Source organism: Symphalangus syndactylus, chromosome 23, assembly GCF_028878055.3.
Source record: "Symphalangus syndactylus isolate Jambi chromosome 23, NHGRI_mSymSyn1-v2.1_pri, whole genome shotgun sequence".
Classification (NCBI taxonomy): Eukaryota; Metazoa; Chordata; class Mammalia; order Primates; family Hylobatidae; genus Symphalangus; species Symphalangus syndactylus.
This window is the reverse complement of record NC_072445.2, coordinates 52,699,071-52,714,683: the sequence shown is the minus strand read 5'-3', so window position 1 is coordinate 52,714,683 and position 15,613 is coordinate 52,699,071. Positions and strand designations below refer to the sequence as shown.

At 42.5% G+C, this 15,613-nt stretch overlaps 1 protein-coding gene across 14 annotated transcripts in view; it reads left to right on the top strand.

Moving 5' to 3' along the window:
- The window catches only part of KDM1B (lysine demethylase 1B), a 68,679-nt gene that overhangs the window by 30,531 nt on the left and 22,535 nt on the right, over positions 1 to 15,613 (top strand). For 6 of the 14 annotated variants that reach the window (XM_063632227.1, XM_063632225.1, XM_055262751.2 and 3 more), the window contains 5 exons: positions 853 to 891; positions 2,872 to 3,082; positions 6,136 to 6,320; positions 12,019 to 12,195; positions 12,548 to 12,622. In XM_063632227.1, the coding sequence (XP_063488297.1) occupies positions 853 to 891; positions 2,872 to 3,082; positions 6,136 to 6,320; positions 12,019 to 12,195; positions 12,548 to 12,622 (687 nt within the window). The remainder of the gene's footprint in view (positions 1 to 852; positions 892 to 2,871; positions 3,083 to 6,135; positions 6,321 to 12,018; positions 12,196 to 12,547; positions 12,623 to 15,613) is intronic. The other 8 variants (XM_055262754.2, XM_063632229.1, XM_063632228.1 and 5 more) reach the window with 4 other exon arrangements.

The window sequence follows — 15,613 nt, the reverse complement described above, 5'->3', positions numbered from 1 at the left end:
GGGGGGGGGTCTCTCTGTGTTACTCAGGTTGGTGTTGAACTCCTAGGCTCAAGCGATCCACCTGCCTTGACCTCCCAAAATGCTGGGATTACAGGCATAAGCCACTGAGCCTGGCCAGTTTCTAGCTTTTTTTGAATACAAATAATGCTCCTTTGAACATTTTGTAATATTTTTGTTGGTGCAGATATACAAGAGTCTCTCTCTGGAAAATATAACCCAGTTAGAATTGCTGGATGTGTCATACGTATTTTCAGTTATAAAAGATGATGTCAAATGATTGTGCATTTTAAATGTTCGTATTTTGTCACTGCCCTTTGTGGTTGTTATATGCCTTTATTTTCCACCAGGAACATCCTTATGAGAGTGCCTGTCTCCTCACACCCTTTTTTTTTTTTTTTTGAGATGGAGTCTCACTCTGTTACCCTGGCTGGAGCACAGTAGCACAGTCTCGGCTCACTGCAACCTCCACTTCCTGGGTCCCAGTAATTCTCCTGCCTCAGACTCTCCACTAGCTGAGATTATAGGCACCCGCCACCATGCCTGGCTAATTTTTATATTTTTAGTAGAGACAGTTTTTCACTATCTTGGCCAGGCTGGTCTCAAACTCCTGACCTTAAGTGATCCCCCCCTCCCCTTGACCTCCCAAACTGTTGCTCGACCTCCCTAAGTGCTGGGATTATAGGCGTGAGCCACAGAGCCAGGCCTCCAGACACTCTCATTTATACATTGTTTCATCAAAATGTTTTTCTTTGCCGGCCTGATAGGTGAAAAGAGATGTCTTACTGAAGATAAATGGATACCTGAGACTATTTTATAAGCAACCCAAATTTAACACTTGGTTTTCTTTTGTAGCCCGAGACCTCAGATCATTGTTCCCTCCCAGAGGATCTAGTGAGTATTTCCGGATGCTGTGGATTGGGGTTAATTGTGCTTTTGATGATAAGTGTTATAAGGAAATGATAGTAACAGCTTCATGAATTTCTTTCTCTTTGGTTGCTGATCAGTGACTATTTAATCTAACATGATAACTATATTATGAAGATGTTAGCAATAGTGATATTGTGGGTAGTCCTGTCCCCAACTTAAAAAATAAAAATAAAGTTATGTTGCTTTTCATTAAAAGGAAACGAAGAGGAAGACACAGCTTTCCCGCCTGGCTCTAGGGCTCAGGCTTGCTGTACTTGTTTTTCAAGGATGACTTTGTGACCTTTTCTCCACTTGAGTCCTCCTAAGAAAAGCACAAGAGGGCCACAGTTTGATTGTCTTGGCCTGGATTCAGCTGCAAGAGTGTTCTTATGCATTCTGACCTCAGCATGTTGGCTTTGTCCTGTCCTCACCCAGATATGGAAGGGGGAGCAGTACTTCCAGCTGGCAAAGCTGGTCACATTTCCTCTGTCTTCATAAGACTTTGCTACCTGAGTTGACAGACTTCGGTTGACAAACTGACAGTAACCAGATTTGGTGACTGTTTCAGAAAAGAGGTTTTTAAATTTTGGATTTCTTGAGTTTCTAGAATCCTGAGTCATTCTGATTTTCAATGATTTAGGATTGGATTGTTCTAGATGTCTGAAACTCAGGAACTACAATAGCTTTTCAGGCAAAGACAGCATTGACTTTTAGCAAATCTACTTTAAATCCATTCTGTTATATAAAAGGGTGTGTGTATGTGTATTAGTCCATTCTCACGCTGCTATAAAGAACTGCCTGAGACTAGATAATTTATGAAGAAAAGAGGTTTAACTGACTCACAGTTCTGCATGGCTGGGGAGGCCTCAGGAAACTTACAATCATGGCAGAAGAGGAAGCAAATGTGTCCTTCATGATGGCTGGAAGGAGAAGTTTCGAGCAAAGGGGGAAAAGCCCCTTGTAAAACCATCAGATCTCATGAGAACTCATTATCACAAGAACAGCATGAGGGTAACCGCCCCCGTGGTTTAATTACCTCCTACCAGTTCCCTGCCATGACACATGGGGATTATGGGAACTACAATTCAAGATGAGATTTGAGTGGGGACCCAGCCAAACCATATCAGTATGTATATATGTGTGTGTGTACACACACACACACACATACACACATATTTTTTTTCCCAGGCTCCAGAATAGACGTTTTTTTTCCCCGAATTCCTGGAGCATAAGTGTCAGATTGCATTTAGAAAAGCCTGTCTACCATGGATTGTGGCAGTGTTGCTTTAGAAGCCACATAGACTTTCTTTTTATTTCAGTAGTCATCATGAGAAGGCTCTGATTTGATGACTCCATGTTAAGTCAACTCTGGAACAGGATCACATATTTGAAGACTGAAAATAACTGCTTTTGTTCAGTTCTACATTTGGCATCTTATTTTGATGGTTGCAGTGTACTTTTCCCTCTGAAAGTTTTTTAGTAGCCTTTGGCAAAAAGCGGTAATACTTACTACTTGGGAGCATTATTTTTTATGCCCAGTTTCCCAACTTTAACTATCTTGAGGTCCTAAGTTAAAGGCGGGGGGCTTGAATGATAGATGATTACTGAGCAGAGATACATTTTTCACATCAGACTTAAACCTAGCCTTGTGATCTAGTAAATGGGCACAGCTTTCAGACTCACCTGGCATTGAGGGGCTTATTTTGGGGGAGGGATAAGGGAGGCTGTTGCCATATGTCAGAAAGGATTCTGTCTGGCAGACATTCTCGCCAGGTGTTATCAGCCCATTTTTGTTTCTACATCTGTGTGTGTAGAGCTCTGGAATAGAATTGTTAAGTCTGAGCGAGAAAAAGCATAGTGGGTTAAGGACAAGTGAAACGAAGGGAACCGTGTGTCCCTGGCAGAATCTGCATGTACATTTCTTGTCTGTCCTTGTCTCTCTTCTTCCTCTCTGGCCCATTGCAGAGAGTATTGGAAGTTTCCAACCATTGGTGGTACTCTATGCTCATCCTACCTCCTTTGCTGAAAGACAGCGTGGCAGCGCCCCTGCTGTCTGCCTACTACCCTGACTGTGTTGGCATGAGCCCCTCCTGCACCAGCACAAACCGCGCCGCTGCCACTGGCAATGCCAGCCCTGGGAAGCTGGAGCACTCCAAGGCTGCTCCCTCCGTGCATGGTGAGAGCCGTTCCTGGGACTCCCTGCTTTCCATTCCCCGCTCCCCTCCCTGGGGAATGTATGAGTGAGCAAAATGCAAAGGATTTTTTTTAAATGTGCAGGCTGGGCACAGTGACTCATGCCTGTAATCCCAGCACTTTGAGTGGCCGAGGCAGGAGGATCCCTTGAGGCCAGGAGTTTGAGACTGGTTTGGGCAACATAGCGAGATCTCGTCTCTAAAAATAAATAAATAGATAAAAATTATTTTTAAAAATGTATGTGACCTGTGATATAAAGCCCCTCATTATTTCATGGAAATGGTTGTACTGTGGATCAGTCATATCATTTGTGTATAGTGTGTGGTTAATTTTTCCTCAGTAATTTGGAAAACCTGCAACACTCATGAATTACCTACAGGACTTAATGGGTATTTATTTGGAAGTTGGATTGCTGTCTCGTTTAATGATAACATGAACTCTGACTTACCGGGAAAAAGTTTTCCACTATATGAGCAGTCCTTTTTCTTCTGAGTCTTTCTGCCTCTAATTATTGCCACTGGTGATCCCAGCAAAATTACCTACTCTCAAAAAAACTACAGAGCAGGCATGCTTTTGATTATTTATTTTTTATTTTATTTTATTTTTTTGAGACGGAGTCTCACTCTGTCACCCAGGCTGGAGTGCAGTGGTGTGATCTTGGCTCCCTGCAACCTCCTTCTCCCAGGTTCAAGCGATTCTCCTGCCTCAGTCTCCCGAGTAGCTGGGATTACAAGCGCACGCCACCACGCCTGGCTAGTTTTTATATTTTTGGTAGAGACAGGGTTTCATCATGTTGGCCAGGCTGGTCTCAAACTCCTGACCTCAAGTGATCCGCCCCCTTCGGCCTCCCAAAGTGCTGGGATTACAGGCGTGAGCCAGTGCGCCCGGCCTGATCATTTACTTTAAAGCCATCTTTAAAATTCTACATTAGAATTCTTGGTGTAAGAAGCAAGAATTCTGGATTTCCTACGCCTGGGCACGAACAAATGGCATTTTTGATTATGCAGATAGATTTTTGCACTGTGGTCCTATCTGAAGGTTTTGTTGTTGTTGTTGTTTTTGTTTACTAATAACACTGAAATATAATGTGGTGGAAATCAAAGCTAGAGTGGTAATTCCCAGGGTTAACAAAGATGTGATGAAGAGGCATTGGACTACTGTTAGGGAGAGTGTACGTTTACGAAGGAAGATTTGGCAGTGTGCATCAAAAACTTTTAAACAGAGACTCCTTGACCCAGCAGTGCTATTTCTAGGAATTTATCTTAAACAACTAATCAAACGTAAATCCAAAGATACGTACAAAGAAATTTCTTTTCACATTGCTTGTAATAGTGAAGTAATTGGATGAAATGTAATGCCTAGCAATAGGGAAATGGTTAAATAATAAGAAAATATTATACAGCCATTGAATGCATATTTAGTGAGTGACACAGGAAAGTATTCATGATATTGTACACATTAAAAAGCAGGTTAGAAAACGGCACTTTCATAATATTTTTTTCCAGTTTCGTGAAGGCAAATATCTATTATATGAATATCCTCTGTTAATAGACACAGAAATAAGGATAAAGTGTACCCCTAAATGTAACTCCACTACTGACATAATCAGGGGTTAGTGATTGTTATTTACTTCTATGAACCTATTCATTTTATAGTCAGAAAAATGCCGTAAGAGTTATTTTAGGCCAGGCACAGTGGCTCACGCCTGTAATCCCAGCACTTTGGGAGGCTGAGACGGGCAGATCATGAGGTCAAGAGTTTGAGATCAGCCTGGCCAAAATGGTGAAACCCCGTCTCTACTAAAAAATAAAAAAAATACAAAAAATTAGCCAGGTGTGATGGTGTGTGCCTGTAATCCCAGCTACTGGGGAGGGTGAGGGAGGAGAATCGCTTGAACCTGGGAGGTGGAGGTTGCAGTGAGCTGAGATTGTGCCATTACACTCCAGCCTGGGTGACAGAGCAAGACTCTGTCTCGAGAAAAGAAAAAAAGTTATTTTAAAAACGTATCTCCATGAAGAGTGGGCATTCAATGGATACAGAATTTGTCTTACAAGATGAGAAAGTTCTAGAGATCTGTGCACAGCAGCATGAACGTACTTAACACTACTGAACTGTACACTTAAAAGCAGATAAGAAGGCCGGACGCGGTGGCTCACGCCCGTAATCCCAGCACTTTGGGAGGCTGAGGCAGGTGGACCACGAGGTCATGAGATCGAGACCATCCTGGCTAACACAGTAAAACCCCGTCTCTACTAAAAATACAACAACAACAAAAAATTAGCTGGGTATGGTGGCGGGTGCCTGTAGTCCCAGCTACTCGGGAGGCTGAGGCGGGAGAATGGTGTGAACCCGGGAGGTGGTGCTTGCAGCGAGCCGAGATCGCGCCACTGAACTCCAGTCAGGGTGACAGAGTGAGACTGCATCTCAAAAAAAAAAAAAAAAAAAAAAAAAGATAGCTGGGCATGGTAGCTCATGCCTGTAATCCCAGCACTTTGAGAGGCTGAGGTGGGCAGATCACTTGAGGCCAGTACCTTGAAACCAGCTTGGCCAACATAGTGAAACCAATAGCTACTAAAAATAGAAAAATTAGCTGGATGTGGTGGCGAGCACCTGTAATCCCAGCTATTCAAGAAGCTGAGGCATGAGAATCGTTTGGACCCAGGAGATGGAGGTTGCAGTGAGCCAAGATCGGACCACTGCACTCCAGCCTGGGCAGCAGAGCAAGACTTTGTCTCAAAAAAAAAAAAAAAAAATTAAGATGATAAATTTTATGGTATGCATTTTTTTTACCACAATTAAAAATAAAATAATTTTTCCATGCTATGGAAATTAAAGTTGAGAATAGCATGAAGAAAGAATGAGAAAAATACTTAATTTATGTACGTTTTGTCTAACTGGGTGGAGGAAGCAAAGGTATTTATGTAGGGTAGACAGTGGAGCTTGTCTAGGCTTACTTTTTGGTTTGCTTTTGCCCTTTATTCTTCTGGATTTGGAAGTTACAGCTTGTAGGAGTTGCCCATTTGTGTTACCTATCAGTTCCAGGCATGAACCGATACTTCCAGCCTTTCTACCAGCCCAATGAGTGTGGCAAAGCCCTCTGTGTGAGGCCGGATGTGATGGAACTGGATGAGCTCTATGAGTTTCCAGAGTATTCCCGAGACCCCACCATGTACCTGGCTTTGAGAAACCTCATCCTCGCACTGTGGTATACTAACTGCAAAGTAAGTAAGGCCATATTAGCCAATAGCACTGGACAGAGGAGAACCATGTTGAAAAGGAGGGGATACTTTATCTGGGGCTGGAAGCTTTTACGCCAGGGTTTCTCAGCCTTGCCTCTGTTGACAATTTGGGCAGATAATTCTTTGTGGTGGGGACTGTCTTTGCACTGTAGGATATTTAGCAAGATCCCTGGCTTCTACCCACTAGATTCCAGTAATGCTTCCCAGCTGTGAAAACCAAATATGTCTATAGACATTTCCAAATGGGGACAGAATCACCCCTTGTTGAAAACCACCACTTTAGACCACACATAGTCAGAATGCTGACTCCCTAGTGGTGAGTATAAGGTGCAAGGTTTGATCCAAAGAATTCCAATGGCAATGGCAGGAGGGAAAAACATCAAAGATTGAATTACAAATCCTTGAGGACAGGAATTTTTATTCACCTCAGCGTCCTAAATCAACCAAGACCAGTACTTTTCTTCTGTTGGGACTAAATACGTGTTAGGGCTGTCACATTGTACCCACCTTGAAAAAGGTGAAGATAATTTATGGGGCAGAATGGGAATACTAGCTAAAAACAAAAAACAAAGGGGCTGGGTGAAGTGGCTCATGTCTGTAATTCCAGCACTTTGGGAGGCTGAGGCAGGAGGATCGCTTGAGCCTAGGAGTTCAAGACCAGCCTGGGCAACATAGTGAGATCCCCATCTCTACAAAAATTTTAAAAATTAGCCATGTGTGGTGGCACATGCCTGTAGTCCTAGCTACTTAGGAGGCTGAGGCAGGAGGATGACCTGAGCTTGGGAGGTCAAGGCTGCAGTAAGCCGTGATTGTGCCACTGCACTCTAGCTTGGGTGACAGAATGAGACCCTGTTTCCAAAAAAAAAAAACCCACAGAGATTCTCTTGACCCTAGCGTTTTTCTGATTTATTAATCAGCAGTTTGCGTCATTGCTGAATTCAGAACATTGTACAAGACTGCCAAAGTGATCTTGACTAAAGAAAGATACGCCAGTTTCACCTTGGCATTTCACTGGATTAGAATCCAGAATGAAATGACATAACCTGATTAAGTTATGGCTATTAATGCAACTATGTGAATTATAGCCAGGTGAGTAGGCTGTGCAACTTATTTTCTGCCCAGTAGCCTTGAGATAGGTGCTCTGTGAACCAAACTGAACAAAATTGTGGTCAGAATTTCCTATAAATGAATTATAAAGAGTGGTGGTATAGCCCTGTAGTCCCAGCTACTTGGGACACTGAGGCAGGAGGATCGCTTGTGCCTAGGAGTTCAAGACCAGCCTGGGCAAGATAGTGAGATCCTGTCTCAAAAATAAAAAACACAAAAAACTAGCAAAAAACAAAAACAAACACCTTGGATTCATTTTTTTCTTTTTGGTCACATTTCTTTTTGTTTGACTTTGAAATTTGACTTATACAGGGGAAGAATCATATAGAAATCCTAAACTTACCTGGATCTATTTTAGTTTTTCATAAGATACAATTTATTGTGTATACTGGCCGGGCATGGTGGCTCACGCCTGTAATCCCAGCACTTTGGGAGGCCGAGTTGGGTGGATTACATGAGGTCAGGAGTTCGAGACCAGCCTGGCCAACATGGTGAAATCCCGTCTCTACTAAAAATACAAATAATTAGCTGGAGGTGGTGCCGGGTGGCCTTTAATCCCAGCCACTTGGGAGGCTGAGGCAGGAGAATCACTTGAACCCAGGAGGCGGAGGCTGCAGTGAGCTGAGATCGCACCATTGCACTCCAGCCTGGGCAACAAGAACGAAACTCCATCTGAAAAAAAAAAAAAAAAGAATTTATAGTCTTAATATTATAGTGGGAAAACATAAATATATTGGCTTTAAAAGAATTCAAAGACTTTGAAATGTGTGTTTTCTTTTTTTTTTGTTTTTCTTTTGAGACACGGACTTGTTCTGTTGCCCAGGCTGGAGTGCAGTGGCACCATCACAGCTCACTACAGCAGCCTCGCCTTCCCAGTCGCAGGTGATTCTCCCATCTTAGTCTTCTGAGTAGTTGGGACCACAGGCATGTGCCACCATGCCCAGCTAATTTTTTTGTAGAGATGAAGTCTTGCTATGTTGCCCAGGCTGTTCTCAAACTTCTGGGCTTAAGCAATCCTTCTGGCTTGGCCTCCCAAAGTGCTGGAATTACAGGCATGAGCCACCACACCTGGCCTTGAAATGATTTTTTTTAAACTTCATGAATACAAACAAATGTGTTATCTTCTGCAGCAATCCAAGCCAGTGTTGTATGTGTTATTTCTTGAATATTTGGTTCTGGTGGAGCTGGGGGTTGGTGACAAGGAGCAGAGGAGAGGCCTGGGGTGGGAGCTGCTTGGTGCCTGTTCTTGCTTCCTGACACTGGGTGGAGGTGGTGGCATCATTACTCTTGAGTCTTTGAAACAGATCAAGGTCATGCCAAGGCTGGGTGAGCAGAGAAAGACAGTGTCTTTTTTTTTTTTTTTTTCTTTTTTTTTAGACAGAGTTTCACTCTTGTTGCCCAGGCTGGAGTGCAATGGTGCGATCTCAGCTCACCGCATCTCTGCCTCCTGGGTTCAAGTGATTCTCCTGCCTCAGCCTCCTGAGTAGCTGGGATTACAGGTGTGCGCCACCACACCCAGCTAATTTTTTGTGTGTTTTTAGTAGAGATAGGGTTTCACCATGTTGGCCAGGCTGGTCTGTAACTCCTGACCTCAAGTGATCCACCTGCCTCGGCCTCCCAAAGTGCTGGTATTACAGGTGTGCACTACCACACCTGGCTAAATTTTTTGTGTTTTTAGTAGAGATGGGGTTTCACCATGTTGGCCAGGCTGGTCTCGAACTCCTGACCTCAGGTGATACATCCGCCTTGGCCTCCCAAAGTGCTGGGATTACGTGCTATAAAGGCATGAGCCACCGTGCCAGTCCCCCCTATCCCCCCACCCATCTTGTCAGTCACAAGAATCCAGCTTTTTCTGTGGTCAGTAGGATCAGCCGCCTGGATTTCTGTAGTGGCCTTTGTTGAGTCAGGAGTGTGATGTGCTCTGCCGCCATGCACCTGCTGCAGTCGTTCTTGCTCAGGGAAAACCGACATGATAAAGTGTAAATCGCTATATCTTCCTGTTGTCTCCTTCTTCTTTTTCCCCACTGGGCAAACCTCCCTTTGTTCTTACTGTCTTAGTGATAAGTGATGGATTTGAATAACCTGGAGAATTTTTTTTTTTAATTACTGTGGTTAAATACACATAACATAAAATTTACCGTATTTTTTTCCTTCGTATTTTTTTTTAAATGGAGACAAGGTCTTGCTATGTTGCACAGGCTGGTCTCCAAGTTTTGGGCTCAAGTGATTGCTTCTCCTGCCTCAGCCTCCCAAAGTGGTGGGATTACAGGCATAAGCCACCGTGCCCAGCCCCATTCCATCTTAACCATTGTATAATTTACAGCTCAGTGGCATTAAATACATATATAATGTATAACCCTCACCACTATCTAGTTCCAGAACTTTTTCATTATCCCAAGAGGGAACCCTATACCAATTAAACAATCTCTTCTCATTTTCTCCTGCTCTCAGCCCCTGGCAACCACAAATCTAGTCTCTATCTGTATAGATTTGCCTGTAGTAGATATTTTCAGTAAATGGAAGCATATAATATGTGGCCTTTTATGACTGGCTTCTTTCGCTTGGCATAATGTTTTCAAGGTTTATCCATGTTGTAGCACATGTCAGAACTTCACTCACTTTTATAGCTGAATAATATTTCATTGTACATATTACATTTTGTTTGTCCATTCATCCATTAATGGGCTTTGAATTGTTTCCACCTTTTCCCTATTTGAATACTGCTGCTGTGAACATTTTGTTTGAACATCTGTTTTCAGTTCTTTTTGGTATATACTAAGGATTGGAATTACTGGGTCATATGGTATTTTAGGTTTAACCTTTTGAGGAACCAAAAAAAGTTTTAAACATTAATTGGTTTGCCTTTTAAATTGAGAAATTTAAACATTGTATATATTTATCGTGTACAATCTGATGTTTTGAAATACATACATATATGTTGTGGCCAGGCATGGTGGCTCACGCCTGTAATCCCAGCACTTTGGGAGGTCGAGGCGGGTGGATTACCTGAGGTCAGAAGTTTGAGACCAGCCTGGCCAATACGGTGAAACCCTGTCTCTACTAAAAATACAAAAAATTAGCCAGGCTTGGTGGTAGGTGCCTGTAATCCCAGCTACTTGGGAGGCTGAGGCAGGAAAATCATTTGAACCCGGGAGGCAGAGGTTGCCAGGAGGCAGAGGTTGCAGTGAGATCGCGCCACTGCACTCCAGCCTGGCGACAGAGTGAAACTCCATCTAAAAAAAAAAAAAATAAAGAAAAGAAAAAGAAAATATATATACGTTGTGGAATAGCTAAATTGACCTAATTAACATATGCCTTACATCATATAGTTACCTTTTTTTGTCTCTGATAACTTAAAACTCTCTCCATGATATTCAAGTATATAATACATTGTTGTTAACTATGTATTGTAGTTACCATGTTGTAAAATGGATCTCCTGAAATTATTCCTTTTGTCTAAGCTGAAATTTTGTGTCCTTTGACGAACATCTCCCTGCTATTCCCCCTCCCCTCAGCCCCTGGTAATGCCCATTCTACTTTCTGCTTCTGTGAGTTGGATGTTTTTAGATTCCACATGTGTACGTGAGATCATGCAGTATTTTTCTGTGTCTGGTTTATTTCACTTAACATAATGTCCTTCTGGTTCAACCATGTTGTTGCAAATGACAGGATTTCCTTTTTTTCTTTTAAGGCTGAATGGTATTCCATTGTGTGGATATAGCACATTTTCTTTATTCATCCATCAATGGACTCCAGGTTGATTCCGTATCATGGCAGTTGTAATAATGCTGCAATGAACATGGGAGTGCACATCTCTCTTTGACGTGCTGATTCATTTTATTTGACTACCCTGCAGTGGGGGTTGCTGGATCATATATATGGTAGTTTTATTTTTTAGTTTTTTGAGACATCTCCATACTGTCTTCCATAATGACTATACTAATGTACATTCCACCAACAGTGAAGAAGGGTTCTTTTTTCTCTTCATCATTTGTTACCTTTTGTCTTTTTTGATAATAGCCATTTTAACAGGTGTCAGGCGATTTTCATTGTGGCTTTAATTTGCATTTCCTTGATGATTAGTGATGGTGAGCAGTTTTTCATATATACTTGGCTTTTGTACCTTTGGGTTCCACGTCTTGAAAATATTTGGGAAAAAAAATGGATGGTGGCGTCTCTACTAAACACTATACAGACTTTCCTTGTCATTATTTTCTACACAATATTATGTAACAACTGTTTACATAGCATTTACATTGTATTAGGTATTACAAGTAATCTAGAGGTAGCGTAAAGCATGCTGGAGTCTGTGCGTAGATTATATGTAAATATTATGTCATTTTACATAAGGGACTTGAGAATCTATGGATTTTGGTCTTCTCAGGAGGATTCTAGAACCAATCTCCTCCTGGAAACCAGGGAGGACTGTACCTGTTGGCCATTTGAGCATCTGCTTTTGAGAAATGTTGATTCAGATATTTTACTTGTCTTTTAAATGGATTGTTTTCCTGCTATTGTTTGAATTTCTTGGGACTTTTTTAAAAAAGCAGTTTGGTTTTATTTCCAAACACAGGAAGCTCTTACTCCTCAGAAATGTATTCCTCACATCATCGTCCGGGGTCTCGTGCGTATTCGATGCATTCAGGAAGTGGAGAGAATACTGTATTTTATGACCAGAAAAGGTCTCATCAACACTGGAGTTCTCAGCGTGGGAGCCGACCAGTATCTTCTCCCTAAGGACTACCACAATGTAGGTGATTGTAGCTTTAGCAATAGCCTTGCCATTGATCAGGACAAACACTAGTCTGTTGCTGTTAATAAATATAGTAAAAGCCACATTATCACCATAAAACTTACAGAAGCAAGGCTTTCACAGAATGTGTTTCTCCTGAAAGGAGAACATCAAGCACTGTTTCCCCAGATTGTAGGGAAAAAGGGAAGGGAGTAATAAGACAAGTGCCACCACATTCTTTAGGAAAATAACTTTCTAAGGACATCAAAGAAATGTAAATGAACGAATTTGCTCTGCAGTTCCAGAACAGCTAAAACAGGTCATCGTTATCATCTGCTCTAATTGGAGTTTTGTTTCTTTTCTTTTTAAGAAATCAGTCATCATTATCGGGGCTGGTCCAGCAGGATTAGCAGCTGCTAGGCAACTGCATAACTTTGGAATTAAGGTAGGATTTTGGGGACATGGAGTTAGAACAGATGGTTGGCTGCTCCTTTTGGTCCAGATTTCTAAGATTTAGAAACCAGTTCCTATTTTTAGTGAAGAATACTAAATACATTGTATGTTTATATTAGGTCCTAGAAAAGTTATAAAACTTGAAATTGATTTCATAAGAAAAAGGTAAATAGAAATTCTCACAGCTTTGGAGATAATTTTAGACTCTAATGAGCAAGTCAGAAGAAATTCTAACTTGGCATTAAAGTAGAAATTCTTTTTTTTTTTTTTTTTTTTTTGAGACAGAGTCTCGCTCTGTTGCCCAGGCTAGCTAGAGTGCAGTGGTGTGATCTCAGCTCACTGCAACCTCTGCCTCCTGGGTTCAAGCTGGGATTACAGGTGTGTGCCATCATGCCCAGCGAATTTTTGTATTTTTAGTAGAGTGGGGTTTCACCATGTTGGCCAGGCCAGTCTTGAACTCCTGACCTCAAGTGATCTTCCTGCCTTGGCCTCCCAAAGTGCTGAGATTACAGATGTGAGCCACTGCACCTGGCCAAAGTAGAAATTCTTGACAGATTATTATTCGCATAGTAGACATGATGGGAAAAAGCCCGTTTCTGCAGTAGTTTGAGACAGCAAATAGTAGCATGGATATTCACTGTTCCTTGTGTAAAAGTTTCTGAAATACTCACTTCTGTTTTTTTTCTATTTATTTATTTCGAGACAGTGTTATGAGACTGGCTAATTTTTGTATTTTTGGTAGAGACGGGATTTCACCATGTTGGCAAGGCTGGTCTCAAACTCCTCAGTTAAAGCGATCTGCCTGCTTTGGCCTCCCAAAGTGCTGGGATTACAGGCGTGAGCCACTGTGCCCAGCCTCCAGTTAAATTTTTTTATGCCTGTCAAAAATGCCCTTTGCGGAGCTTGCAGTGAGCCGAGATTGCGCCACTGGACTCCAGCCTGGGCGACGGAGTGTAAGGCTCCATCTCAAAAAAAAAAAAAACAAAAAAAAAAACGCCCTTTGAATCTCATTTCAGACATGACCCACTGCTCCGGGCCTAGCACATGTTTCAGTTGATTGTTTATTTCAGTGTTAGATATTTGGGCCAAGGTTATTTGAGTTTTACTTGGGAAACCTACAGATTATATTACTTTTTTTTTTTTTTTTTTTTTTTTAAGACAGAGTCTCGCTCTGTCGCCCAGGCTGGAGTGCAGTGGCGCAATCTCGGCTCACTGCAAGCTCTGCCTCCCGAGTTCACGCCATTCTCCTGCCTCAGCCTCTCCGAGTAGCTGGGACTACAGGCGCCTGCCACCACGCCCAGCTAATTTTTTTGTATTTTTAGTAGAGACGGGGTTTCACCGTGGTCTCGATCTCCTGACCTCGTGATCCGCCCGCCCCGGCCTCCCAAAGTGCTGGGATTACAAGCGTGAGCCACCGCGCCCGGCCTCTACAGATTATATTACAAGGAAGGTTATTAAAATCCAAAATCTAGGCAGGCTGGTCTTTAATGTTCAGCCTTCCTCTTATACTAAAAAGAAAGTAGAAATGGGCTGGGCACAGTGGCTCAGTGCCTGTAATCCCAGCACTCTGGGAGGCCGAGGTGAGCAGATCGCTTGAGCTCAGGAGTTTGAGATCAGCCTGGGCAACATGGCAAAACCCTGTCTCTACAAAGAAAAAAAAAAAAATACAAAAAGAAAATTAGCTGGGCATGGTGGTATGCACTTGTGGCCCCAGGTACTCAAAAGGCTGAGGTGGGAGGATCTCTTGAGTGAAGGAGGCGGAGGTTGCAGTGAGCCGAGATCTAGCCACTGCACTCCAGTCTGGGTGACAGAGTGAGACCCCAACTCAAAAAAATCAAAAACTAGAAATGGATGGTTCTGTGTAAAATTGAAGTCAGAGAAGGAGGGTAGAACTACAAGGTGTAGCCTTCCTAGTTAGAGAAAGTGAAGAATGTAAGTTTGAGAAAGCAGTTTGGAGGATCAATATTACTTTCCTCCCCATCCCCAAGTGATGAGCGAGATACCCAGGAGACCCTCCATTCCCCCCATGGGTGGGAAATAGATTCCTCTGAGTAGCCTGAAAGATGGTTAACTTGGGGAACCTCTCCTTGAGAATTTCAAGTAGTTTCTAGAGATCCAGAAGTGAAAGACTGGCCCTGCGATGAATAGGACTCACATTTGCAGGTAATGCAACTCAGGGAATGTGGTACTTGGAATCCCAGGGCTGCAGGTGAAGCGCTGCCGGTGCACCCAAGAGCAGCTTCTCATGCCACCAGCATTAGAAATTTGGTGGCAATAAAATAGCCTGGGTATGAGACAAACCTCATTAGGCCAAGCCCATGAAGTCATATTTATATGGAGTGGCATACTTTTTTTTTTTTTAAAATAATATATCTTAGGGAAGTTAAGGCTTATTCGCAGTGCTAAAGGAATTTTGCTACGTAGATATTTCTTAGGACAAATCACCTAAAGAAGTTTTTAACTGCTTCTTATGGAACACTATTTTATAAAAAGCTTTCAAAGTACATTTCATGTACTAGTTCATTAAATCTTTTTGTTTTTTGAGACAAGGTCTCACTCTGTTGCCCAGGCTGGAGTGCAGTGGCGCAATCTCTGCTCCCTACAGCTTCCACCTCCCGGGTTCAAGCGATTTTCGTGCCTCAGTCACCTGAATATCTGGGATTACAGGTGTGTGCCACCACGCCCCGACTAATTTATGTATTTCTGGTAGAGACAGGGTTTCACCATGCTGGCCAAACTGGTCACAAACTCTTGGCCTCATGTGATCCTCCTGCCTCGGCCTCCCGAAGTGCCGGTATTACAGGCATGAGCCATCGCGTCTGGCCTAGTTCATCAAATCTTATTATCTGGTTTGAGTGATTCTTTCAACAGACCACTCAGTTTTTCCTTGCTAGAGTCTAGATGGATTGTTTTGAACATCTATTTTGGCTTCTGTTGTTCACACTGCCTGCTTTTTAAAGTTGTTTTTGTAGAAATATTTGAA